The sequence below is a fragment of the Microtus oregoni genome, unplaced genomic scaffold, assembly GCF_018167655.1.
Source record: "Microtus oregoni isolate MIOR12 unplaced genomic scaffold, Mior012 000064F_ref0000363, whole genome shotgun sequence".
NCBI classification, from domain to species: Eukaryota; Metazoa; Chordata; class Mammalia; order Rodentia; family Cricetidae; genus Microtus; species Microtus oregoni.
The window spans coordinates 2,008,629-2,034,048 of NW_024543874.1; the positions used below are offsets into that span (position 1 = coordinate 2,008,629).

Below are 25,420 nucleotides of genomic sequence, written 5' to 3' on the forward strand. Positions count from 1 at the left end.
TTGTGCCAACTGTCCTTCCCCTCTTCTGGCAACTGGGGGGCTTCATGGAGAAAGCCATGGTTAAGGTGGACTTCTGCTTGGAGTTAACCCTAAGAGGTTGTCCTGGAGGGCTCTGAGGGACCAACAGGCCTGCCTCATAGGGCACTTCTCTCCTCTCTCCCTGCCCTTCTGGTCTTCCTTAGTTTCTCGACTATACCCTTCCTTTAAAGTCACGTATGAATGAATTGACAACAGACACTAATCCAGGGGAAGGTAATGGCTCTTGCATTGCCTTGGAGTCACCTCATGGGGTTTTCTTCTCACTGCCCTGCATCCTGACTATGAAAACTCATTATTTAGCTTCTGCCCTTCAGCCCCCTCTTCTGTGGTGTGCGGCGAGTGTGTCTCCCTTACAGAGAAAGAATGTCACACATGCGCAGTTCTTAACTGGGTCCTGCTTGCATGGAGGACTCCATCATCGTGGTGTCCAGGTTCATCATTGGTGCATGACCAAGATGAGGTGGGAGGGGACCAGGGAGGATGTTCCAACCACCTTGACTACTGTGACTCTCAGATAGCCCTCTCCTGCTCCTGTAGATTGAGCGAGAGAAGCTGCATGGCTGCATTGATGTGGGCCTTTCAGTGATGTCTGTGAAGAAGTCGTCCAAGTGTATCGATCTTGACACCGAGGAGCACATCTATCACCTGAAGGTGAGCCCCAGCCAGGGCTGGCTCCTACTGAGCAGCTGCCACCAGGGCTTTTGCTGGTTGTGGAGTTGTCCGAGGCACAGTCTTGCTATCTTGCCTGGGCTTTAGACTCCTGGGCTCCAACAGTCCCCAGCTTCCTCTTCCTGGGTAGCCAAGGCTCAGGTACTGCTTTCCCAGCTTTGCTGTGCAGAGGCCTTTCTACGGTGAAGGGATTGTCCACTACCATGCTGCTGGTGGTGACATGGGGACAACTATTCACCATGTGGGTAGTCTTTGTCCCTAAAGCATCCCTAAGGGATACTATTGATGTTAGCATGGGTGGGCCAGCTTTTTTCTTGGTTGTGCAGAACTGTCTCTCACACTGCTCGAAGAGTGAAAGTCCTTGTCCCCATTTCCCAAATGCTACCACTCCTCCCCAGTGACAGCAGTCAATAGCAAAGACACCTTCTTGTTCCCCTTCCCCCAGGTTGTATGCCTTTAATATATATAGAACCATCTACCCTAGACTAAAATAGGTTCTCTGGAGTATAATGTTTACTGTGTGGGGCCATGACTTGTGACTTTAGCCCGTTTTATAAACACTTTGTAAAAATCCTCATATTGTAGGGAAACATCAGGGTTTTTTCTCCTAAACTAGGAGTTTGTAAATCTTAAGTCTCAAAGCTTCTTACCCACTTATCTTTCTCCTGAAGGTGAGTGATGTTACATCATGCCCAGGGCAACATCAGTTCTTACCATCGGATTGCTTACTAACTGTTCAACTTTGACCAGTCATCAAATGCTTGAAAAATCTTGTTTTGTTTGTTTGTGTTTGTTTTGTTTTGTGACCTTACCAAAAGGAAGAAAGGAAGGAAGGAGGGAGGGAGGGAAGGAGAGAAGGTAAGAAGGGTGATTCCAGTGCTCATGTGCAGGCCGTGCTCATAGGTTTATAAGGTTTGCTGTAATTCCTTGGGGGACAGTAAGTTTAGTAAGACTAATTACGCTGTATAATTATTGGGCAGTGCCTGAATGCTGGAGATAAACTGAGAATTGCTTGGGCAGGGCTGCTTGATGTTTAGGGAACAGGACTGAGGCTGGGAAAACCAAGGTTCTCCCCTGTCCCTGTCCTCTCCTCACGTGCAAATCTCACATCTGTCCCCTAATCTAAGCCCGCATTCTGGGTTAGTTCGGTGTGTAAAGCAGTTCTGCTGACCCCGTGGGCTGGTGATTCTTTGCTGTGGGACTGTCCCGGGTGTTGTGGTTAGGTCCTTACCACTGTGTGCCAGTGGCGTCTCTTCTCTAGTGGTAGCAAGCCACACTGCCTCCAAGTCTTTCCAAGTGTCCCCTGAAAGAGAAAATCTCCCAAGTGAAATAACTATGGCAAAGTAAAGGAGAGAAAACCCTCTAGTTATATAAAATTATATAAAATAGTTGAGAGAATGTACTGCTCCCCTGCCAGCCGACCATGGTTAATCTCTTCTGGAAGAGTTGATGTTGTTTTCCTGTATTGGTCCCGTGACGTCATTCTGTGTTTTCACATGGTCGGGAAGTAATGAATCCTTGCTTATCGGCAGTTCTAGTTAGCAGAATGAAGTGACCACTCAGGTCTGCTTTTTAAAGACTGAGCCTAAGATGCGTTGGACGTGACGCCATGAGACAGGGTGATTCTCTGAGACGCAGTGTAAGTGCTGCTTGGTTTCTCATTCATCCCTGAGTGTCAACTCTGGCTTGTAATGTGGGCGTTTTGTTAGCTGCAGGCTCCCTACCCCTCTTTATCCCTAATCGCCCACCCCCACCCCCACCCCCCCCGCCCGCCACACACAACATCACAAACCTCTTGAGTGCTGAGATTAAAGGCATGTGTCACCACTCCTGACTTGATTCTCTCTCGCATTTTATACCTGAGGAGTCTGGGCAAAAGAGTAGTTAAGAAAGCGCTTAGCCAGAGTCCTGGAATTACTGCAGGCCTATCTTAGACCTGGGGCTAGCTGTTTAATAAAGTGCCATGTTCCTCTCCTTGTTTAACCAATAAAAGATGAGTCAAGATGAAATCTTTGGGCACTGGCTTGTCAGGGCTTTGGGGAGTCGATCGGTGCAAGGATGACAAGATTACCCTCTTCAGTACATCTGGGGGATGAAATCCGTTCAGGAGCTCACAGTGCAGAGGAGACAGATGTGTGTCTATTTGTGCTGCGGCTCCCTGCAGACAGGCGCTAAGGAGGAACCTCCATCTTCAGGTGTCTCTAACACCACAGAGTCGGGTTCACAATTCTCTAACGCTGCCACCGCTGTCTGTCTGCCTGCCCTGCTTCCCAGCTGCAGTCTGAGGTTGTCCCAGTGCTGGCCTGGCAGCCCACTGACCCACACACACCTTTCTGAGTTATTTTAAATGACGGCTTTACGAATCTATATCCTCGCAACTATCGTCTGAGGACTGTCCCAGTGCTGGCCTGGCAGCCGACTGACCCACACACACCTTTCTGAGTTATTTTAAATGACGGCTTTACGAATCTATATCCTCATGTCTAGGTAACTCACTTTTCACTTTGAAATTAGGAAGATCTCTTATATACACAAAAATATTGACTAAAGAAATGTCTACAGTATAAACGTGGCTGCTATGTTACTATTAACACATTTATGAGCATTTGAATTGTTTCTTGATAAAAATTATTATAGCAGCTGTGGTGTTTTGCCTGTAATCCTAGCATTCAGAAGGGTTTTTCCTAAGTTCAAGTCCAAGTACAGCCTGGACTATGTAGTAAGTCTCAGGCCAGCCTTGGCTACATAGTGAGTTTGAAGCCAGTCTGGGCTACATACCAATACACTGTCTCAAAAATATTTTTTAAATGAAAATTGCTAATTATAAACATTTTTTTCTGGAAAGTAGAAATTTACTTTTCCTCATTTATGGAGAGAATGGATAAACTTGCATATAACAACAACAACAATACTCAACAATGCTTTGTCAGATACTTTTCTTTATCTGCAAATGGCAAAAATGCCCTTTTGGCTAACGCTCACATATGTTAACAGCTACTTCTAGGCCATGCATCTTTTGTCAGGGTAGATTAATACAGGCCAGTGTTTCAGGGTCTTCCCTACTTCATTCCAGTTCAGTCTGGCTGCAAAGTCTGAGCTACAAGCGTTTAAATGAAGAACAGAGTTGATACATTCCGGGGTGGGAGGGGAGGTGGCAAGTCTCAGGCTCCAGAACTTGGAAATGTTTCAGGAGACAAATGTGGGTTTTAGCTTATTTGTTGTTTAATAAAGCTGGCCCTCTTTGCATGGCTATTAGAGCATCTCAGAGGAAACAAGACTATGTGTTCTGTGACAATGCCTCTTCCCCAAGTGTTCTCCACATAGATGTAAACCAAGGCAATACACGGGATTTCTTCTCTTCCGTGTGCGCCAGCTCCAAAAGAGCAGGTCTGGAGTGGCCTCATTTTAATAATTGATTAATCACTAATTAATAATTGATCCTTTCAGCCAGTGTCTCTCTTTGACATCTCTCATCTTAACACCTGTAGGTGAAGTCTGACGAAGTTTTTGACGAGTGGGTATCCAAGCTCCGCCACCACAGAATGTACCGGCAGAATGAGATTGCCATGTTTCCCCGGGACGTCAGTCACTTTTTCCCAGGGCCCACGGTCACAGATTCTGCCCCAGGAGTGTTCGACTCCATTTCCAGTAGGAAGGTAATGATGATTGGGGTGCCAAGACCGAGTCCGAGGGAACAGAGAGGCCCATTCTGGGAGTGCATCTGAGGGAAGGTTTGTGGGTGGAGCAGGGTAAGTTGGGGTGGTGTTTAACTAGTCTCTTGACCAGTGGTCTGACCCGGGATATAACTAGCATGGATTAAGTAAGATAGGGAGTTCAAGCAAGGAGATTCCTGAAGGCTTGGGTTTTCTCTCAGCCACAGTGACTTTGGTTTTTCTCCCTGGCTATTGGTTGCAGCTAATTAAGCATGCATACAGCCATACAGGATTGCAGACTCTTTCCCAACATATCTTCACTATGGTATCGCCATTTCATAGGAGAAGATAAGGACTGTCACCCAAGGCCATGGAGCCTGGTGTGACTTTGCTGGGTGATAGACAGGTATCATGGTCTCTTCCTGGGGCCTTTGCTAGAAGGTTCTACCCAAATCACCCCGTTATCCTTTCCCTTAGAAGCTGTCCGTGCCACGCTCTGTTTTGATTTCTAACCCGCTCTTGTCGTTCATGAGCAGCGTAGCAGTCTGTCGAAGCAGAACTCATTTCAAACGGGAAGCAACTTGTCATTTTCTTGTGGTGGTGACACACGGGTTCCGTTCTGGCTGCAGCCTTCCGAGGACATGGAAAAATGCTCCAGAGGTAAAGCTGTTGTGACCCTTCGTTTGCCATGGCTTTGGGGTCATGCGTGCATGGCGTGGCCTTCACGTGCGTGTGTCCCTGCTGTCACTCATCTGCATTCCATCCCTAGCTTTGCTGATGAAGGCCTCATCGGCCTCATCATCGTTAGCCAACATGCTCTCCCCACAGAGCTTAGTGTCTTCACCCGGATGCAGACAGACTTCCTAGTCTAGTCCTGGGATGGATGCACGGATTCTTCCTGGGGGTCATAAGTTGTGTCCCCAAGGGTGGGGGCTGGCAGCTCACTCACAGTCTTGTAAGTGCCAAAAAGGACTCTGCTGCCCACCTAACTGAAGCACAATTAGTAAAAACTCGGAGAGAGGAATTAGGGTTCAACCTGAAGACCAGAAAAGCAAAGCAGCCAGTCACTGGCTCTTACTACTTCCTCAGTCTGAAGTGGTGATCCTGCCTCCAGAAATCTCAGGATAAGACCAAGAGAAAGCTGTTTCCTTCCGTTTTATAATCCTCTCTAGGGCTGGGATTAAAGATTGCACCACTGAGATTAAAGGTGCCCGGTTTCTATGGCAAACAGTGTGGCTACTAGGATTAAAGGTGTGTGTTACCACTGCCTGGTCTGTAAGGCTGACCAGTGGGGCTGTTTTACTCTCTGATCTTCAGGCAAATTTTCTTTATTAAAATACAAATGAAATGCCACTACAGCCAATGTAGAGTTGGTGTCCACTGATTAAGTGTAAGCGGCCAGATGGAGAATGCCCAGCTGAGCGTTCTCCAGCACGGCTGCACACTAGAGTCATGGAGAGAGCATTTAAAGATCTTATTTTATTTTCCATTTTGTCTTATTTGTGTTGGGAGAGGGGCATGTGTGTCTGAGTGCAGGTGCCCGCAGCGGCCAGAAGAGGGCGTCAGTTCCCCCTGGAGCTAGAGTTCCTGGTGTGTTGGTGACCTGCTCAGTGTGGGTGAAGGCCAGTCCCTTAGAAGAGCAGTATACACTCTTACCCTAACTGCTGAGCCATCGGGACCCTTTCAAGTGTGAGGGCGCCCATACCTACGCTTCTGTCCCAAATATGCTGTTTAAATTTGCCTGGGATGCCACCCGGATGACCCTGTTCCCTACACACCTTGACTGACTCTGACAAGGAGACAGGATTTATCACTCCTCCACAAGGTGACTCACTGTTCTCAACCACAATCAGCTACAGCTCAGCCGGGGAAGCAGACTGAGATGCCTAACGGGATAGAGAGTTCAGATTTAATTGTCTAAGGGGAGGCCTGGAGCAAACAATTTAAAATTAAGTTGGGAGCTGGAGAGAGAACTAAGTTCATAAAGTATGTGCCGTGCAAGCACGAGAGTCTGGGTTTGGTACCCAGAACCCACAAACGAAGTCAGATGTGGCCATGTGTACTTGGCCTTCCTGCTCTGGCAGCTGGAGATGGATGGATCCCTGGGGTGAGACAAGCTCAGACTACTTGGGGAAACTCTGGCCAGTGAAAGACTTTCCCTTGGAAAACAAAGTTGATAGAGAGCCCGGTGAAGGCCAAAGGTTGTCCATTGTCACACACGTGTATGCGCATGCCCACAGCCCACACGCGCTCACACACACACACACACACACACACACACACACACACAGAGTTTTTGCAGGATGTCCTTCATTTAGAGGCACTAGTGGACAAAGTTATCAGTGGCAGCCTTTGCTGTGTCACATGAGATGTGGTACCCACTGACCACGCAGTTTCTCTCACTCCATCCCTGTCACCTACTAGCTCCGCCCACTAGCCCTAGCCCAGAGACTTGTTCCAGGACCAGCATCAGCAGGCTGGCCTGGCTTTATTAAAAAGGCCCAAACAAGTTGTATGACCCATAAACTGGGGATAGAGCCTACAGTCTGTGGACTCACAAGCATGCCGGGGGATTCTGTGCATTGGAAGCCTGAGAGCTACGATGTTGAAGCATACAGGTCTCCGTTGCTCAGCAGAGACACCATCACAGTCAGCGATGGACTGGGCTGTTTCTTGAGTTAGTGACTAGGGTTTTGTCTAACCATGCTCTTCTGCCAGCTGAGGCCCATCTGCATAGGCAGGTCCCCAGATACCAGTACAACTTTGTGCCTGTTGCCGCTGGCTGGACTAGGGATGCTGCTGCGGCGGTGTGGGGGTGGCCCCTGTTTTCAGTTGCTACTGTAGACCATGGTTGACCCCTCTGCACACACCAAATCATTTAATGCTCAGCTCTGTGGCTACATGTGTAATTGTCCCCGTTTCCCATATGAGAAAACTGAGGTACAGTTGGCCAATTGGATTTAAATCAAGGCAACCTAGATCTATGTCATAAACCACTATCATCTATGGCTTTTTCTGTGTGTGGAGAGGAGGATGTAAAGTGGGAAATCAAATACACAGATACAGAGATACAGAGACTGGTACTCCCTGGTGCTAGTAGACAGTTGTGAACATCTGCCCTCCCTCCCGCAGACCTGGCACACTGCCATTCGTATCTGCTTGAAATGAGCCAGCTCTTACAGAGCATGGACGTCCTGCATCGGACATACTCGGCGCCGGCCATCAATGCCATCCAGGTTAGCCTACTGCTCTTTGGTTCACCTTCTGCCTTCTTCTCCTCTCTTGTCCCCTACACTTGACTAACTAACAGTGGGGTGTTGTCCATCCAGTTGCTTTAGCCAAATTCAAGGGGATGGCTTTGGTCACTTCCCTGTAGCTTTGGTGGACCTTACTGTCTGTACTTTCTTTCCTCTTTTGAAACAAAGGGTGGAGCTTTTGAAAGTCCCAAAAAGGAAAAGCGATCACACAGGCGGTTGCGGTCCAGGGCTATTGGCAAAGATGCTAAAGGAACGCTGCAGGTAACCTTCGCTTCCCGCCACACTTACTTCCCTCGCGGTGCTGCACACCAGAGCAGAGACCTGACTCAAACAGGATGGAAAAGTGAGCGTTCCGGAGTTCATCTCTGCACCCTGTGAGGAGAGATGACTCCTGTTACTGAGACCTTCTGGCTACAAGGATAAGGCCATGAGGATACTAGGGCAGGGGGAATTTTCCTGTGGGAAAATGGCTTGACATTGGAGGGACTGCCCCTGTTGTGAGGGTTTGGGGTCTTTTCTTCTTTAACATCTAGCTTGTCTATGACACTCCCTTCCTTATGTGCCTTGCCTGGTGGCTGCTGTGGCCTAATACTCTGACCTACCTTTGCTGCTCTCATCCCTCAGAGTGGGCCTATCTTCTCCTAGAGTCCTCAGGCCTGAGCCTCTGTCCCACAGGCCCTTCTGCTATTTTTCTTCAAGCTCTCAGTGCTCCTTCCGGGGTTGAACTTGGATGCTTTCAGAGTAAAGGACATTGCGTGTGCAAATATGAGCTGAGGGTTTGTTTTCTAGAAGCTCCAGGTGCAAGTAAAGACAATTATCTGGAGCTGATTCGCTCTGACAGCCTAGTTATGTGGGGACATTTGCTGTCACTTCAACCTATGGCTCTAAAGCTTCCGTCATTTCTGAGACAGCAGATGATTTCCTGCCCACTGTAGTGTCTGATGCAAGGGGCATGGAGACCATCCTTCTGGGCTTGCCTTCAGTTTTCTTCGAGGTTTTCCCTTGGTGGGAAGATGCACCTCTAAGATGCTTCCTTAATCAGTTCCAGTCATGGAGGCTCTTGTCTGAATAGAAACCTCTCCCTTTGCTGTCACTTTAGGTCCCCCAACCCTTTTCTGGTCCAGTAAGACTACACTCTTCCAATCCTAATTTGTCAACATTGGACCTGGGCGAAGAGAAGTCTTACTCGGATGGTTCTGAAGCCTCATCCGAGTTCTCCAAGATGCAGGAGGACCTGTGCCATGTCGCCCACAAAGGTAAATGAGTTGTCCTTCTTCCTCACATTTTATGGAAATGTCTGTCAACACAGAACTACGGTTATCATCTTTAAGGGAATAATAGTTTATTTTGTAGCCAATTCTGAGAAAATAGCTGACTTCTACGACCTCTGTGGCTTCACTTTGTAAATGGCATAAAGTGAAAGGAGACATTAGTAGATGCAGAGTTTGGGGACAGGGTGGGGGATGAGTAGCATAGCTGTAATTATAAAGGACCTTCTGGTGATGGGCAGCTCTGCATTCCACCGAGGCCGTGGTTATAGGACTTTGCCAGTGTGATAAGATCGCATTGACCTATAGCCGTACACGTATGTACAGCTGCGTGCATGTAAGCCTGAAGAAATCAGCACATTCTGTTACCCTAACATCCCTGTCCCGAGGTTATATAGTACTGTGGTTAGTACGTAGAATGTTACCATGGGGAGGAACTGGGTACAGGGCACAGGGACTTCTGTACTGCGTGCCAAGTCCTTCAAGTCCATAACAAGTTCAAAGTAAAAATTTCAAGTAAACATGGGTGGGGCTGTATATGGCCCGGTGGGTAGAGTCCCTGGCTGGAAATAACCTGCGTGTCCGACAAGGGAGGACTGGACTTTTCAGTACAGTGTATCATATAGTGGATTATTTAGCATAATAATAGCACCTCACACTGAGCACCGAGGTGTCCTGTCAGGTGTTTGCCGAGTGCTTTAGATGCACGATTTTGTTTCACTCTGGCAGAAACTTGGGTGGGGAGTGAAGTCTTCGCTGCCTGTGTGGAAACCAGAGGGTAGCAAAGCTGCCCAAGGGTCACATGCCAAGAAACCTGAGGCTGAATTACAGCCTGGTCCAGGCCAGGGTGCACTCCTTGTCCGTACGGATGGGAGGCCAAATGTTAGAAAAGAAAAGAAGTCTCCAATATCTAGTTACAAAGTTATAGGCTTGATGTCATTTGTTTAGAAATAATAGATGTATCCCTGGCATATGGAAGTATACTAAATGTCCAGGATGTGCGGAGCATTATTTTAGTGGCAGAAACTGAAGTTCTGAGTGCTTGCGGCTCCCCTCTGCTAATGTTTCTCTTCAGCGTTCACATGGTGACTATTATTGTTACAGTGAGAGCTGCTTAAAACATTTCAAGTAGCGTTGCCACTAGCACCTTCCTCTCCTTGCCCCAGACTTCTTCCACTTCATATTATTGATTCCTGCAGAGAATATATATATTCTTTCTCTCTCCTGACAAATCTAAAATCCATTTGGTTATGAGATTGCTTATAAGGCCACCACGTCATGCTTGTGACAGGCTTCTTGCTCAGACCCCTTTGCTAGCCACCACGTGCACCCCTTGGTGGCCAGCAGGACTGTAGTCCCATGTTTGTGAGAGCTGAGGTGTTGCTGTGCCTTTCCTTCCCAGCTCTTCAGGTGCCTCATGGGCATTCTTTTGAAGGTCCTTGCAATGAGGACATTTTAGCATTTGTGGGAGGAGACATCTTTAAAACACTGTGACCTTTTAATAACACAAACTGCCTATTTCAAGCTGAGGAGACGGTGCCCTTCTCCCATGGGGATATCTGGGTTTTCCCTACACTGTTGAAGCAGCTTGCTAGCAGGGTAGAGGCTGCCATCCATTCTGAGTGTGTCCATTGATCCTGGCTCCCTGCAGTAGTCTCCTCCTCCCACAGGTCTGGAATCCCCTCCCCACCACCTGCTGTGCTGGGGTCTTTGTGAAACCAGCAGGCTGCAGAGTCGGTCAAGGTTTGTGCTGCAGGAACAGACCAGGCGCCACAGCCTGAGCATAGGAGCCTAGACAGCTCTTCTCCCTTCCATGGCTTTCGATTCTATTTGCATATGTTCAGTTCCCCCCTCACCTCTCCTGCACCCTTAGAGGGGCCTGGTGGAACAAAGCCCACGCACACACAGGTTTGCCTTGAGTCCTAGCACCTTGTGTCCTCTCATATATCTGTCCGTTCAGACTCAGCCATGGTAGCTTTTCTCCCTGTGTGAGTCTTGACTGGTTACAGATACTGTCTATTGTCCTGCGATTGCATCGGGGGTCTCTTGACTCTTATTTTGAAGCAGCTGAACTAAAGCCAAGTATTCCACTGATGTCACATAACCTGTGTGCCATTAAACACGGCACAAAACACCTGAATTATGCTTTTGTGGAGCACATGATAGGCAGCCAGCAGAGACCCATCCCCGTTATTTAAGTTCTTCTGTATATTTATTTTTAGATGTGCATGGGGCTGCTCTTCGTGTATTTCTGGCTTTGTGTATGTCAACACTCGCGTAAGCAAGTGGAATGGAATGCACCGACCCTTAAGGTCACAGTTTTTGCTACGCACATTGGCTTTAACATTTCCCCAAATGTATTTTATGGGATTCTCATTTCAGAGGACAGGTAAAAGTCAAAGCGAATTTTGTGATTAAAAACACCTGGAAAATGCTGCTGCCCGTGGCTGCTTTGTTTGACGTGTGGAACTGCAGGTAGGGAAATCCACAGAAAGGGCTGCAGCAAGGAAACCTGTCAGGTTTTTTTAAGCTTTGATTTTGAGTGTTATTTGTGACGTTCCCTGTTGACCCATGACCGTCTGGTGGGGAGCATGGCAGCAGGCAGGCGGGTGCGGCACTGGAGCAGTAGCTAAGAGTTTAGCATCGTATCTACAATCACCAGGCAACGGAGTGTGTGCTTGGCCATGCCCAGGGACAGGCCATGCCCCATCCAACAAGGCCACACCTCCTAGTCTTTCCTGACGGACCCCCACTGGGAACCAAACTTTCAAATATATGAGCCAAATTCTCATTCAAACCACCACAGAAGGAGACATCTGTCTTCTGGCATGGAAGAGAAGCAGACATCTGGAGTCCTAGGGATGAGAGAAATCCTCACTTACAGATGTGAAAACCCAAATGAGAACAAAGGCAAACTTGAATTCCTTCATGTCCGGAGTGTTTTTTAGGGTTAAATTGGAACCGAATGGCCACTTTCTGAACTGTTTTGAGCCATGAAGCCTTGAAGGAAAAGCCGAATATGTCACTTTGGTGCCAACCATCTTCATGACCTGAGGGGAGGGTGGTCCGTGCATTGTTCACAATTAGAATTCACTGTTAGTTTGTAGAACATTGGATTCACTTAGATGCTCAGTATCCCGGCACTCAGGAAGCAGAGGCAGGCAAATCTTTGTGAGTTCAAGACCAGCCTAGTCTAGTCTACAAGAACTAGTTCTAGGACAGGCTTCAAAGCTACAGAGAAACCCTGACTCAAAAAGACAAACAAACAAAAAATGTAGGGTCATTTAGCAAAATTCACTAATGTTTCTAAATCAGTTCAGATGGAATACTGGTTAGAAAATATTTTACAACTATGGGCACCACGTAAGAGTTGAAACTTAGGGGCTGGAGAGATGGCTCAGTGGTTAAAAGCACTGTCTGCTCTTCCAGAGGTCCTGAGTTCAATTCCCAGCAACCACATGGTGGCTCACAACCATCTGTAAAGAGATCTGGCGCCCTCCTCTGGCGTGTGGGTATAAATGGAGGCAGAAAGTTGTATACATAAAAAATAAATCTAAAAAAAAAAAGTTGAAACTTAGAAGAGACAGATTAAAGATCATCAAACCACCCCTGATAGTTTAGGAATGTTACTCTTTTGAGGGTAATTCACATGGTTCCCATTAGAAGGAGGAAAGGGCTGGAAGGATGGCTCAGGGACCAGCACACTTACTGCACAAACATAAGTACCACGTGCAGATCCCGGCACCACTTAGACGCTGGGCATAATCTCAAGTAACCCCAGCATGGAGGCGGGCAGAGCCAGAGGCAGGCAAAGACAGGGGGTGAGCAGAGACAGGGACAAGCAGAGCCAGGGGGCAGACAGAGCCAGGGGGCGGGCAGAGACAGACGCAGAGACAGGAGGCAGGCAAAGACAGGAGGCGGCAGAGACAGGGGGCTGTCTGGGTTTGCTGGCCTTCAACCTAGTGGAAAAGTCCCCAACAGACAGAATAAAACCAGACTCCAGGTTCATTGAGAGACTCTGCCTTTGTGCCCCCCCACCCAACAAAAAGCAAGGCAGAAAAGGATGCTTCCCTGAGCATGCATGTGCATTCTCACTCTTTCTCTTGCACACACACACACACACACACACACACACACACAACTATATATTTACATACATGTGCAGAAATGCAGGAAGCAGAAATGGAGTCCTGCCGCGTTGGGTCCTGTGTTCTCATGTGCTTTCTTGTTTCCTTAAAGCACAGTGAGATGCCAGCCTTTCCTGCAGATTCAATCTGTTTAGGTTTGGCCACTGGTGGTTCCTCCAGAGTTTAAACCCCCACTAAGCCTCGGGGACGGAGCTGGATTTGCATTTGCCTTACGACACACTTTCTTCCTGCTGTACCACATGGTGCCGGTGCTGTGGATAACTGTGGTCTCTCCGGAGGTGAAGAAACTGCTAAGGAGGGAGCTCGGGGAGGATGAGCGCTCCAGCTCATGATCCACTATGGCTTCCCAGTCCCATGTCTCAGACCCTCTCCAGTCTGATATAGTAATGGGATCCTGAAGTGAGGGGAAAGGGAGGGGAAGAGTCAACTGAGCAAAACCTACTGTGTCCGCTCTGCAGCCTTCCAATATATGTCTTCCCCACGAAGACAAGCTGGGATCTGGAGAGATGACTTAGTGGTTAAGAGCACTGCCTGCTCTTCCAAAGGTCCTGAGTTCAATCCCCAGCCATCACATGGTGTCTTACAACCATCTGTAATGAGATCTGGTGCCCTCCTGAGAAAGAGACTTGGTCAGTCTTTCCCATTAACTTAGACCACTAAACCCAATATGGACAAGTTCAACAGAACCGCCATATATGGGCTTCCCATGCAGGCTTCAGCATAGCCAGGGCATAAATTTCATTCATTTTTAATTTCATGAAGTCAGGCAGCTGTGTTGGACAATGTAAAGCGATTGAAGCAAACATTGCATAGCCTCAGCTGGTCTCAGAGCACTGTGACCTCCTCAGGAGGCAGGTGGAGCTTGAGTAGCATGGGCTAAGGACCATTTGGTAGGGGTTTGGGGCCTGGAGAGGGTGGGTCATACTCTGGAGTGGGTGGCTTGGATAATTTTTGAGGGTCTCCGTAGCTCTGTGCACCTTGGTCTTCTTTGTTTGTGATAACGTATCCACAGGTGCAATACACTCACTTAGATACCTTTTCAAAGCTTTTCAGTCTCTAACAAATTTAGGATGGCATTAGAAAATAAGTAAGAAGACTCTCCTGACACAGGAGATGCCCTGGTGAGTCAGTGTCACTGTCTTAGTTACGGTTTCTATTGCTGCAGTGAAACACCATGACCAAAGAGGGATTGGGGAGGAAAGGGTTAATTCAGCTTACATTTCCACAGTCTTCATCACTGAAGGAAGTCGGGACAGGAACTCAAACAGGGCAGGAACCTGGAGGCAAGAGCTGACACAGAGGCCATGGAGGGGTGCTGCTTACTGGCTTGCTCATCATGGGTTGGTCAGCCCGCTTTCTTATAGAACCCAAGACCACCAGCCCAGGGGTGGCCTCACCCACTGGGCTCTCCCATCAATCACTAATTAAGAAAATGCCATACAGCTGGATCTTGTGGAGTCATTTCCTCAACTGAGGCTCCCTGCTTTCAGATAACTCTAGTTCGTGTCAGGTTGACATAGACTAGCAAGCACAGTTTCTAGCAATGTAGTTATGATCTCCTGGGAGCAGCATCTAGTCACTGCTCTGAGTCATGAGTTGGCCAAGTGTGGTAGAACACACTGATAATCTCAATATTTGGGAGCCTGAGGCAGGAGGAATGCACATTTGAGGCCAATTCAGGCTACATAGTGAGACCCTTTTCAAAACACACACACACATACACAGACCACACCACACATGAATTTAGGTGACATGGCTTATGATCCTCTTTTTAGGTGATTGAGGAAGAGTTTTTTAATATATATGTGTGTGTGTCAATATATATATATATGTGTAGATAGATAGATAGATGATAGATAGATAGATAGATAGATAGATAATGAAATGACTGTATGGGTTTCTTTTTGCTTATGCCCACTGTAGTCTTAGCTATATGCTCCTTTTCCTGAAGACAAGGGAGCTAGCAACTGAACCTAGAGCTTTGCTCTTGCTGGCCAAACCCTCTATTGTGAGCTCTGTTGTTAGCCTTCCTGGCTGTACACTCCTCAACAGACTGTGCCCATTCTGTCCTTCAGGAATTGTTGAGTCTGGTGGAAAGACCCTCCTGGCAGCAGGGCATCTGAAAGGCAGAACAGTTGACCTGGGAAAACTGAGCCAGCCAGGTGCATGCCCATGGTATTTGGAGGAATTATGCATCCATAGAGAGGGAGGACCCCCAGGGACCCAGCAGGGCAGCTGCGGGTATCCTGGGGAGCTGGGGGGAGACGTCTAACCAGGCATAGATGCAGTGAGGTCCCTTGTGGCCTGCTGTCCTCCTCCCAAGGCTGCTGCTCTCTGCCTCAGAAGCTCTGGCCAGGCCTCATTCACATAGACTCTGCCGTATGTGCATTTATTTATAGCTGTCATCCCGATAAGAGCTGAGTGCCCGTTGCCCCTCCTGCCCAGACTCTAAGAGCGTAGGCATCACTTTCACTCTTGTGCATCTCTTTCGTCATGGTGACTGTTATCCTTCTGGTAGCATCCATTATGTATTGCATTTGTGCATTAGGTTCAGGACCTTGCCTGCATTGTCTTACTTAATCCTTATCACAAGCTATAAAGTAAAAGCTAGCAGTATCTCCATTTGGGGTTCAGGCACATCAGATACTTTCCCAAGGTCATAGAATGACTAAGTAATCGGCCCCTCCCTTCTGGTTATAGAAGCCATGCCACCGTAGCTTGTGAGTTTGTGTGGGGCGAGTGAGGAGGGGAGGAGAGGGAGAGAACGCAATTTGCTTGTTTGCGTTAGGATATTATGAGGATTCTCTGGCTCTCTCACTAAGTGCGCCAGGCAGCCAGCAGCAGCATATAGAGACAACAAACCGTCTTCCTTCTTGCTGGTAAATGAAGGAAGCAAGTCGGTAGTGAGTATTTAGTTTCTGCTATTGAATAGGCCATTCTTGGATAACAGTACCTCGGGAAAGGCAAGCCTGTGAAATTTAATAAAATATCAGGTCACTGGAGAAGTCTGTCTCAGTCCCTGCCTTCTTGCCCTTCTGCGACAAACTGTAATGGAAGAGAATGGAAAGATAATACCTAGTGTGGTCTCTGTGATCCGTACTTTAGGCGGTCGTTCCCTTATCCTCAGGGAGTCACTCGTACCCTATGTGATCAGAGTCTAATAGATATTTTGTCATACCTGTTCCTGTGTTTTTTTAAATCTCTGTGTGTGTGCTGTGCACATGCACGTGTGTATATGAGTGTGTGTGTACATGTCTGTGTAAGTGTGCATGTTTGTGTGTATTAATTTGTTCATGTGCATGCATGCCCCAACTCCCACTTAGGGTGTGTGTGTGTGTGTGTGTGTGTGTGTGTGTGTAAGTGCGTTTATGCATGTGTGGGTATGACAACTTTTAGTGTTGGGTCTCACCTCTACTGTTTGAGACAGGCTTTTTTTGCTGTCTCCTGCTGTGTATGCCAGTCTGTCTGACTTCTGGGGATACTCCCATTCCCACCTCCTTCTCACTGTTGGATTGCAGAGTGCAGTGCTGCACCCAGCTTTCCAGGAGTTCTGGGGATTCGAACTCAGGCCCTCATGCTTGCATGGCCATCCCCACGGCTCCCAGCTTGTTTTGAGAGCTCCAGCTTGGGCATTTAAGTGATTACTGGTTCTGGGGTCTCACTGAACTTGAAAGCTCCCAAATTGAGCCGAGTGGCTGAACGCCCAAATTAGAAGTGGGGGAATTCCAGGGCAGCCAGAAGACACTAGGAAGAACCAGGGTGACACCTCATTTGAAAATCGTTTTGGCCTCACAGAAAATCTGCAAGAGTAGAACAAAGAAACCCTAAACTCCGCCCAGATTGTCCATCCGTTCTTTTCTTTTCTTTTTTTTGCAGTTTTCTACAGTTATTTATCCCCGGCTCTTTCTACACACACGATTTTATTTTGCTGAAATTTTTGAGACTAGGATCCCTGAGTCATTATGCCGTTCTTTGAGGCTTTATACTTTCTATACCGGGCACAATGGAGTTTTCTAACTCAGGGCATGGCACTGGGCAATGACTCTTTGGTCTCCCATTCACCGAGTTAACTTCTGAAAAACATCTTTTAATGTTGTTCCCCCGTGGGGCACAGGATCTGGCCCGTGTGCACACATTCTGTTTCGTTGTCTTCAGCACAGTTGGTTGAGGGCAATTTTGTATAAAGTCGCCACCTCGATGCCTTTGAAGGGTTCAAACTAGTTTTTAGAAACCGAATGTTCAGCTGTCTGTGGTTCCCTCGTGGTCAAACCCAGATTACCCATCCCTGACTGCCCTTCAGAACAGTGTGACTTTCCCAAGGCATCATAGGCAGAGGTACCCAGCGTTCACCTGGCTTTCACTGGCAGTTGATTCTGGCCACCTGGTTGAGTTGTAGACTCATTTGTTCTGATGTAGTGAGAGCACATTTTCCCTATGGCCAACGAGCCTTGTTCCTCACCGTTTCTAGCCTTTAAGGACATGAAACGGAACACTGGTGGCTTTAAACCTCTAGGTGATAAAATCATGGTGTGCCTCAGCAGGCACAGGCCTGGGGATTGACAGTGTATATAAATTAATGGATTATATTTTTTTCTAGTAGTTTTCAGTACACAGCAAAACTGAGTCACACAGAATCCCCATGTGTCCCTTGCCACCTACATAGGCCCCTCCCACTCTCAGCATCCCATACAGGATTAGGGACGGTTAACGCAGAAGAACCTGTATTGGTACATGTTGTCACTGGACCCTGTCATTCCCATACATTCAAAGTGATTTTCAAAATCAACGTAGAATGTGTATTTACCAAACTTAGAATACTTTGCTAAAATCTTGTGTAAGAAGTACACTCTTCTGCATTTTGTTTTTAATTATGCCTTTTCCTTGTTCCGTCTTGTAATGATTATATCTTTATAGTTTACTTCGCTTTAAGGTCAGCATTTAATAGCATATCGGCGGAGAGAGAGAAGCTGAAGCAGCTGGAGCTGGACGCCTCCTCCTCGCCCTCCGCTCAGGTCGTCGGGCTGAAGCACGCGCTGTCATCCGTAAGTGGTGTGTGCGTCTCTGTTTCATAGACACCTGCAAGTGTCCGTTTCCATGGATACAATGAAAATTGATGATTTCTCAGGGTCTAGTTGGATCTCGGGGAGAAAAGCAAACAAATTATCCAAGTTACACTCAAACCTTTCTTGCTCCAGACTTAAGTTTTTAAAATAAACCCAAACCATAGCAGCTAGCATTTTCCTAAATGTTCGAGTCTCTGAGTTTGTTTTCTTTAAATTTATCTGAATTTTTCTTTTGAACTTTTAGCATGTGTCTGTGTGGAAGTCTTGCAGACATTTGTTGGCTAATGCTTACCGAGTTTGACATTTGGAAGGTTTTGCTCTGAGGCGTCGTAAGTTTAGATCAACTTAACAAATAACGCGTGCAGCAAGAAATTTCCACTTTACACATTTTCCGTCTCCACTGCAAAGTGCTGATCCTACTTAATGCTCTTCCAAATATGTGAGTGGTATTTGATTTGAGCAAACAGACAAAACCTTCCGCTTTTCCTCTCGCGGACACAGCGGTGAGTCATATGAGGGAGGGGACTGTCAGACGGTCACTGCAGCTTCAAACAGAACAGCCACTGCCGTGGCCTCAGATGAGTTTCCGCAAGCCATTGTCACTTATTATTTTCTCAGCTTCACTTTGCTGCTCAGAATGGCTGGGCTCCATTGGTACCATGCTGTGTCCTGTGCCACCCCAGCAGCTGAAGGTGTCTGGTGACACCTTAACCCTGCTCTCTATCGAGAAGCCAGAGAACCTTTGCAACCACATACGTATTTGCTCTTCTCTCTTTACTTGTGCTTTGGAATTCCTGAAGCGCCACTGACTTGTATTTTGGGTCAGGTGGGAGGGTTGAATTTTTGGATCATGTGACCAGAAGCCAACATAAGCACTGAGGGGAGAAAAGTCCATTTATGGTTTCTATTTGTCTAATGCTAGCAATGTACTGTTAATTAATTAGCGCTACACCATAATGTTAATCATGGACCTTGATGGGCAGTACACAGTGCTTGCTGCAGACACTCAGACACTTTCATTCGGTGGCAATTCCAACAATACTATCTTTGGTTTATTTTGTCTTGTTTTTTAAAGATATAGCCCAGGTTAGGCCTCATGTGGTCATGTAGTCCTGTCTCCACCCCCATGTGCTTTAAATTACAGTCATGTGCCCAACTATGCTATTTTTGACAGAAACACTTTAAAATATTATTGGCCCATATGTAGAGTCTCCATCTTTAAATTCTATCTATCTATCTATCTATCTATCTATCTATCTTCCTACCTACCATCTATTGGTTTTTCGGGACAGGGTTTCTCTGTGTATCAGCCATGGCTATCATGGAACTCACTCATGTAGTCCAGGTTAGCCTTCAACTCATAGAGATCCACCTGCCTCTGCCTTCCGAGTGCTGGGACTTAAGGCATGAGCCACCATGCCTGGCTTTCAGGTCCCCTTCTTAAGTCCATAGAGAAAGGGACATCTTTTGGACCTTGAGAAGCAGCTGGAGCAGCTGGGGTGGCACTTTGGTTCTTCCACTCTTTCTTTGATTTATTTCTCACTGGTCCACTATTCTCATTGTTCCCATCAGAGGGGCTCTAAGTGCTTTTAGAAGGTTCCTCTGATGCAGGGGTCCCTAAAGTCCTTGCCATGGTCCTCCTCCCCCTTCCCCTTCTCACAGAGGTCCAGCCTCCTTGCTAATCTGCTTGGCTGCACTTACTAGGCTACGGTTTCCAGGCCAGATACGCGTCACCTTTTCTAAGGGATGCGTCTACACCCACATCAACAGTTAAGAAAGAAGATGAAACACAATGGTCCTTTCTTTCCTTTTTGGCTCTGATTTCTGATTTAGACTTGTTTCTTCAAAATATTTCTTTTTAGAATAATCATAGAACTATTATAATGAATATATGAATATATAGGTGCTGAATTTGATATATATGTATATTTAAAATAATGATATAATAATTGTCACAATTCTAGGCTTTGCTAAGATTCTAGCCCCCAAAACAGTGACATGTTGCCTCAAAGGGATTATTATATGTGGGTACATGACCCTAGTTCTTGTTCAGAGTTTCTTAAATGATTCAAGGGTTCTTAGAATAATCTATGTCCTCTATGGCCACTGAAAAGTAAAACTAGAGCCAGATGTGGTAATCTTGTAATCCTAGCTCCTGGGAGGCCGAGGCAAGTGTTCAGAGTCCAGCCTGGGCTACGGAGTGAGACTCTATCCCATACATTCAACAATGACGATAAGAAAGGAGACAAACGAGGCCACTGTGGAGTCCAGGAGCAGACAAGACTGTCGGCAGCATGTGTCCTTCCTATAGTCACATGTGCAGAGGTGCCAAGCGAAGGAAGTGCACAGCTTCCTTTTTCCCGACAGCCAGGACCTGCCAGAGAGGTTGATATAGGAGCTGACAGCCCCCAGGAGGAAATAGAGGTCTCGCTTTATGTCCATGGCTCACATCCAGCACCATGGACCATAAGCTTGCAAGGTGCATAGGTAAAGTTGTTTGCTTAGTGTTTGAAAAGTGAACTGTCTAATTCCCCAAATATGAATAAGTCACCAGCATACTTCTGAGGTCCAGTGTAGCCAGGGTGATAATCAACTCACAGTGGGTCATGTCCACTGGCATCTCGTCAAGGACAGGAGGAGCTAGGAATCATGAGGTGTGGTGGGGTTGTGGGGGTCTGGTCCACAGATCGGCATGGCAGGAAGAAAGGGTTACTGCCTGTGGGTCACCAGTTTTAAGAGCTGATGTTGACTATGGCTTCCTTCTGCAGCCTTACTAACCCTCTTTTCGCTTCTGGAAATGGAGGTTAACAAGGGGTATCCTGGACCTTTTTGTTACCTCCCAGTCTCCTGCTGAAGAGTAAAGGGAGAGCCCAGCCAGACACACCCTGAGGTGTCCCACTCGGAACATCTTCGCTCCTAGCCTTGCTTGTGCCCAGTCCCCTGCTGCGTTTTCCTGAACTGTCCATTTACTAATAAAGCCCTGCTATTCTTAACGTATTCCAGGCCCTAGCACAAAACACAGACCTTAAAGAACGCTTACGCAGAATCCATGCGGAAAGTATGCTCCTCGACCCTCCTGCTGTTCCCAAGTCGGGGGACAACCTGGCAGAGGTGGGTAGGTTTCTCGTCTGGTAACTGTTCTCTGCATCTGCCGCCCGCCCACCCCCAGCGCCTTCTGTCCAGTTGCATAGCTCCCTGCTTTCACCCCCCCCCCCCATGAGCATGGCGACCATGCTCCTAGCCTCCACTGGCCACGGCCGCAGCCCAGCTCCAGCTGAGCTCTTGGGATTCAAAGCCTCGCTGGCAGAATGCCGCTCAGCACACCCTTCGGCTGCCTCTCGACTCCTCCTTTTGTGTCTCTACCTCATTCCCTCTAAGCGGCATTATTTTTACTATGTGTTACCTGAGTACGAGCTGTAGAAAGACAAGTGGTTCCCCTTGTCATTTCTGAAAAAACTTCAGTTTCCGTGACCCGCAGTGTCTGTGCCTGGCCTGCTTCTTGTATTCCGCGAGAGCCATGCTAGTCTTTGCCACCCTTGTCCCTTCTCCCTTCTTCTTCCTGTTTTGTTCTTTCCTCTGTCAGAACACAGCTCTATACTCCTAGGGGACAAGGCGCTGCACTACAGTCAAAATCCATTGTCTGTGAGCACACATTAGAAAGGCCTTTTACTGAGATGCAATACAATTTAGCAACTTAGGTTGTTTTCCTCTTGGACCCTAGTTCAACCCACAGACCCCCGACACACACACACACACACACACACACACACACACACACACACACACACAAGGTCTTTCCTCAAGGCTTCGGATATCTGCCCCAGATGTGTAAAATTCTCCATTAACAAACCGGTTAGATTTCAAATGAAAAGCAAGGAAGCGGGCTGGGGAGGCCATGCCGTCACTACCATGCCGAGGACCCCCAAGAACCCGCATCAATAAATACAGGTGTGATGGACCATTCTTATGATCCTGTTGTAGTACGGAGCGGCGGGCTGTGTCCCGCCACCCAGCTAGCTTTACCCGAAATAATTACACGGAAACTGTATTCTTTTAAACACTGCCTGACCCATTAGTTTCAGTTTCTTATTGGCTAGCTTTTACATATTGATCTAACCCATTTCTATTAATCTGTGTAGCCCACGAGCTGGCTTACCAGGAATGATCTTAACCTGCGACTGTCTGGAGTGGGAGAACCATGGCGACTCCCTGACTCAGCTTCTTTCTCCCAGCATTCCGTTCTGTTTACTCCGCCTACCTAAGGGCTGGCCTATCAAATGGGTCTAGGCAGTTTCTTTATTAATAAGAAATCACTCCCACATCATTTCCCCTTTTTCTGTTTAAACAAAAAAGAAAGGCTTTAACTTTAACATAGTAAAATTACATATAGCAAAACAGTTATCAAGCAAGAATTACAGTTACAATATTTATATCTATTTTATCTTTTATCATAACTAAGGAAAACTATAACTATCTATTCATTCTTCAACTCCATCAAAGACTCCAGAAGGATATAATACTACCTAAGTAAACAAGAAATAAGAAAACTCTAGAAATGACAGAGACATCTTGCTGCCTGGACAGTCACCCAAAGTTCTTTTGTACCTTTGGGGCATCCATCTTCAGCCTTCAGGCCCAAAGTATCCAGCAGACATTTTCATGAAGCAGGAAATTCCAAAGACAGTTTAGTCATTATCTGTTGTGTCCTGTAGAATGTCTCGCAGACTCTTTCATGAGTCATGAACCCCGAAAGACCATCTCACCTTTAGGCAAGTTCAGCAGTCCTCTCTCTGCGGGTTCTCTGTGTCCATTTTATGCAACAGTCCAGGCAAGAGCAGTTTCTTGCCCAAATGGCTATCAAACTCCATAAGGATCCTCTTTGATGCCCATCTTTCTCTCGAAGTAGATTGGTGCTGCCAGGAGCAGACGTGTCTCATTGTCATGAAAAGTCCTAAGTTATTAAAATATTTTAAATGCCATATTCTACAGCCTTTGAGAGATATGAAGAATGCCTATCTGAAATATATCTCTATATATCTAGAAAATCTAAGTAACATGACTACAAACTTGACTATTATTTATGATTATCCATCAACAACCTATATTTCCTAATTATACATTACATTTTAAAAATGAACTACACAATCCCACCTTATTCAAGATCAAAAATACATATACATATAACAAAATTGACCTTAAAATCCATACCAATGCAAATTATTCATACCTATATCATATCCCCCTTTAAATGTAAAAGAACATTTATAAACAATATTTTGGGAACATGGGCGCAGTTTTTCTCTCCAGACTGCTTCCTGCTGAATGGGGGCGTCGTTAATTAGGCCTTTCATGGTATAACCTGTGTGCTAGTTTCATCTTAGTTGGCAGTTGAGCGAAGCAATTTTCTGAAGATGTTCACAACAACCTTTCAGGAGGGCGTGGTCTATCATACCAAATTGTAATAGAAAAAATCCATAGAGTCTCATCCTCTGTGAAAACAAAAGAAGACTCTCTCCAAAGCATCATATCCTTAGACCCAAATTTTGAAGTCATACCCTCATGATATCCGTTCTGGTTACACTTGGCAGTCCATATAATGAAATGTCTCTCTGTACTTAGCTCCTTCACAGTCAAAAATTTTAAAGAAAACACAATGTACATTATCCAGACTCTCTGTGAATTTTCCATTTTTACGTGGCTTATTTTTCTTTATTTCTTTTAATCTCTTAACTATCTGTACTCTGTCTCTTTAAAGACTTTACCTTTTTTTTTAAACCATTAACTTTATTCTCTATATTCTTTTCTTCTCTCTCTCAAGCCTACGTACACTCATCCAACACTGTGGTCTTTTATGTCTGAATCTGTTTTATTGTGAATCTGTAACATTTTTTTTACTATCCAGGAGCATTTCTTAAAATGTTAAGCAGTTCTTAAAAACTTAAGTTGCACCATGTACAGGTAATACGGTACCGCCTGTGTCCTGCCCAGTTGAAACCTTAAATGCGCTGTTTTTATGGTAATTACGGTAGTTTCTGCCTGAGACCAGCACAGTTCAGCATGGCAGAGCTGAGCCAAGCCGCTCCTGCCTTAGAGCCATTTGGTGCCCCTGAGCCACACACAGTTCCAGGCACACAGCAGTCCACATTGCCATCAAGCAAGCCGTAGAGCTTTACTCCAAATGTTCCATTTAAAAGCTCTGTCTCCCACAGGAGCCAGACAGAGATCGTAATGGCGGCACAGCCCAGAAAGCCGGCATTTTAAAACAGCCAGTTTTTTCCTGCTGCTGAGTCAGGACAATTTCTCTCTGTGGCACGCCACCCACAAACAGCAAAAAGCTATCTTTTCCTTATTTTTAAGCCTTCTCAGGTTTTTAAGTGGATTTAGCCCCACGTTGGGCACCACTCTGTTGTAGTACGGAGCGGCGGGCTGTGTCCCGCCACCCAGCTAGCTTTACCCGAAATAATTACACGGAAACTGTATTCTTTTAAACACTGCCTGACCCATTAGTTTCAGTTTCTTATTGGCTAGCTTTTACATATTGATCTAACCCATTTCTATTAATCTGTGTAGCCCACGAGCTGGCTTACCAGGAATGATCTTAACCTGCGACTGTCTGGAGTGGGAGAACCATGGCGACTCCCTGACTCAGCTTCTTTCTCCCAGCATTCCGTTCTGTTTACTCCGCCTACCTAAGGGCTGGCCTATCAAATGGGTCTAGGCAGTTTCTTTATTAATAAGAAATCACTCCCACATCATGATCCTAGGACAGGGAGGGAGGGACAGCTGCATGGCTGAGGCTCTCGGCCAGCCAGCCTGGCCTCTGTAGTGAGGGTCAGGCCAGTGAAGGTGGGCACAGGGCCAGTGAGATGTCTTAGGAGTGAAGGCTCTTTCCTCAAAGCCTGGAACCCTGAGTTGGATCCCTGGTCCTCTGACCTCCTCATACATAGAGTTGACAGAAGAAGAAAAAGGTGGGCAGGGCCTGAATCACAAGGAACGACACCCACAATTGTCTCCGCCCCCCATACACACATCCTCTCACACAGCGTTTGCCCACGCATTCACACCCACGGGGCAGCAACAAAGGGCTGGTGTTCACATCTGTAAATGCTTCGTTGTTATCATCTTCATCTCCTTAAGAAAACCCACGCACAGTCCTTTCTCTGTGTGATCTGAGGATGAAGAAAGTTGAGGCCCAAACACCCAGGTCATTTGCCCTCTTTGTAGCACAGACATGTGGACAGGATCACCGCACCAGGCCAGAGCCACACCCTCAAGGTGGTAGCTGAGGATGAAATTACTCTGCAGGGACACTGCTCCAAGAGA

General features: G+C 46.8%; 1 protein-coding gene across 5 annotated transcripts in view; it reads left to right on the forward strand.

Moving 5' to 3' along the window:
• The window catches only part of Osbpl3 (oxysterol binding protein like 3), a 183,533-nt gene that overhangs the window by 113,362 nt on the left and 44,751 nt on the right, over window positions 1–25,420 (forward strand). For 2 of the 5 annotated variants that reach the window (XM_041640665.1, XM_041640666.1), the window contains exons 5-12: window positions 577–690; window positions 4,197–4,364; window positions 4,898–5,021; window positions 7,494–7,597; window positions 7,787–7,879; window positions 8,718–8,874; window positions 17,949–18,076; window positions 21,101–21,208. In XM_041640665.1, the coding sequence (XP_041496599.1) occupies window positions 577–690; window positions 4,197–4,364; window positions 4,898–5,021; window positions 7,494–7,597; window positions 7,787–7,879; window positions 8,718–8,874; window positions 17,949–18,076; window positions 21,101–21,208 (996 nt within the window). The remainder of the gene's footprint in view (window positions 1–576; window positions 691–4,196; window positions 4,365–4,897; window positions 5,022–7,493; window positions 7,598–7,786; window positions 7,880–8,717; window positions 8,875–17,948; window positions 18,077–21,100; window positions 21,209–25,420) is intronic. The other 3 variants (XM_041640668.1, XM_041640667.1, XM_041640669.1) reach the window with 3 other exon arrangements.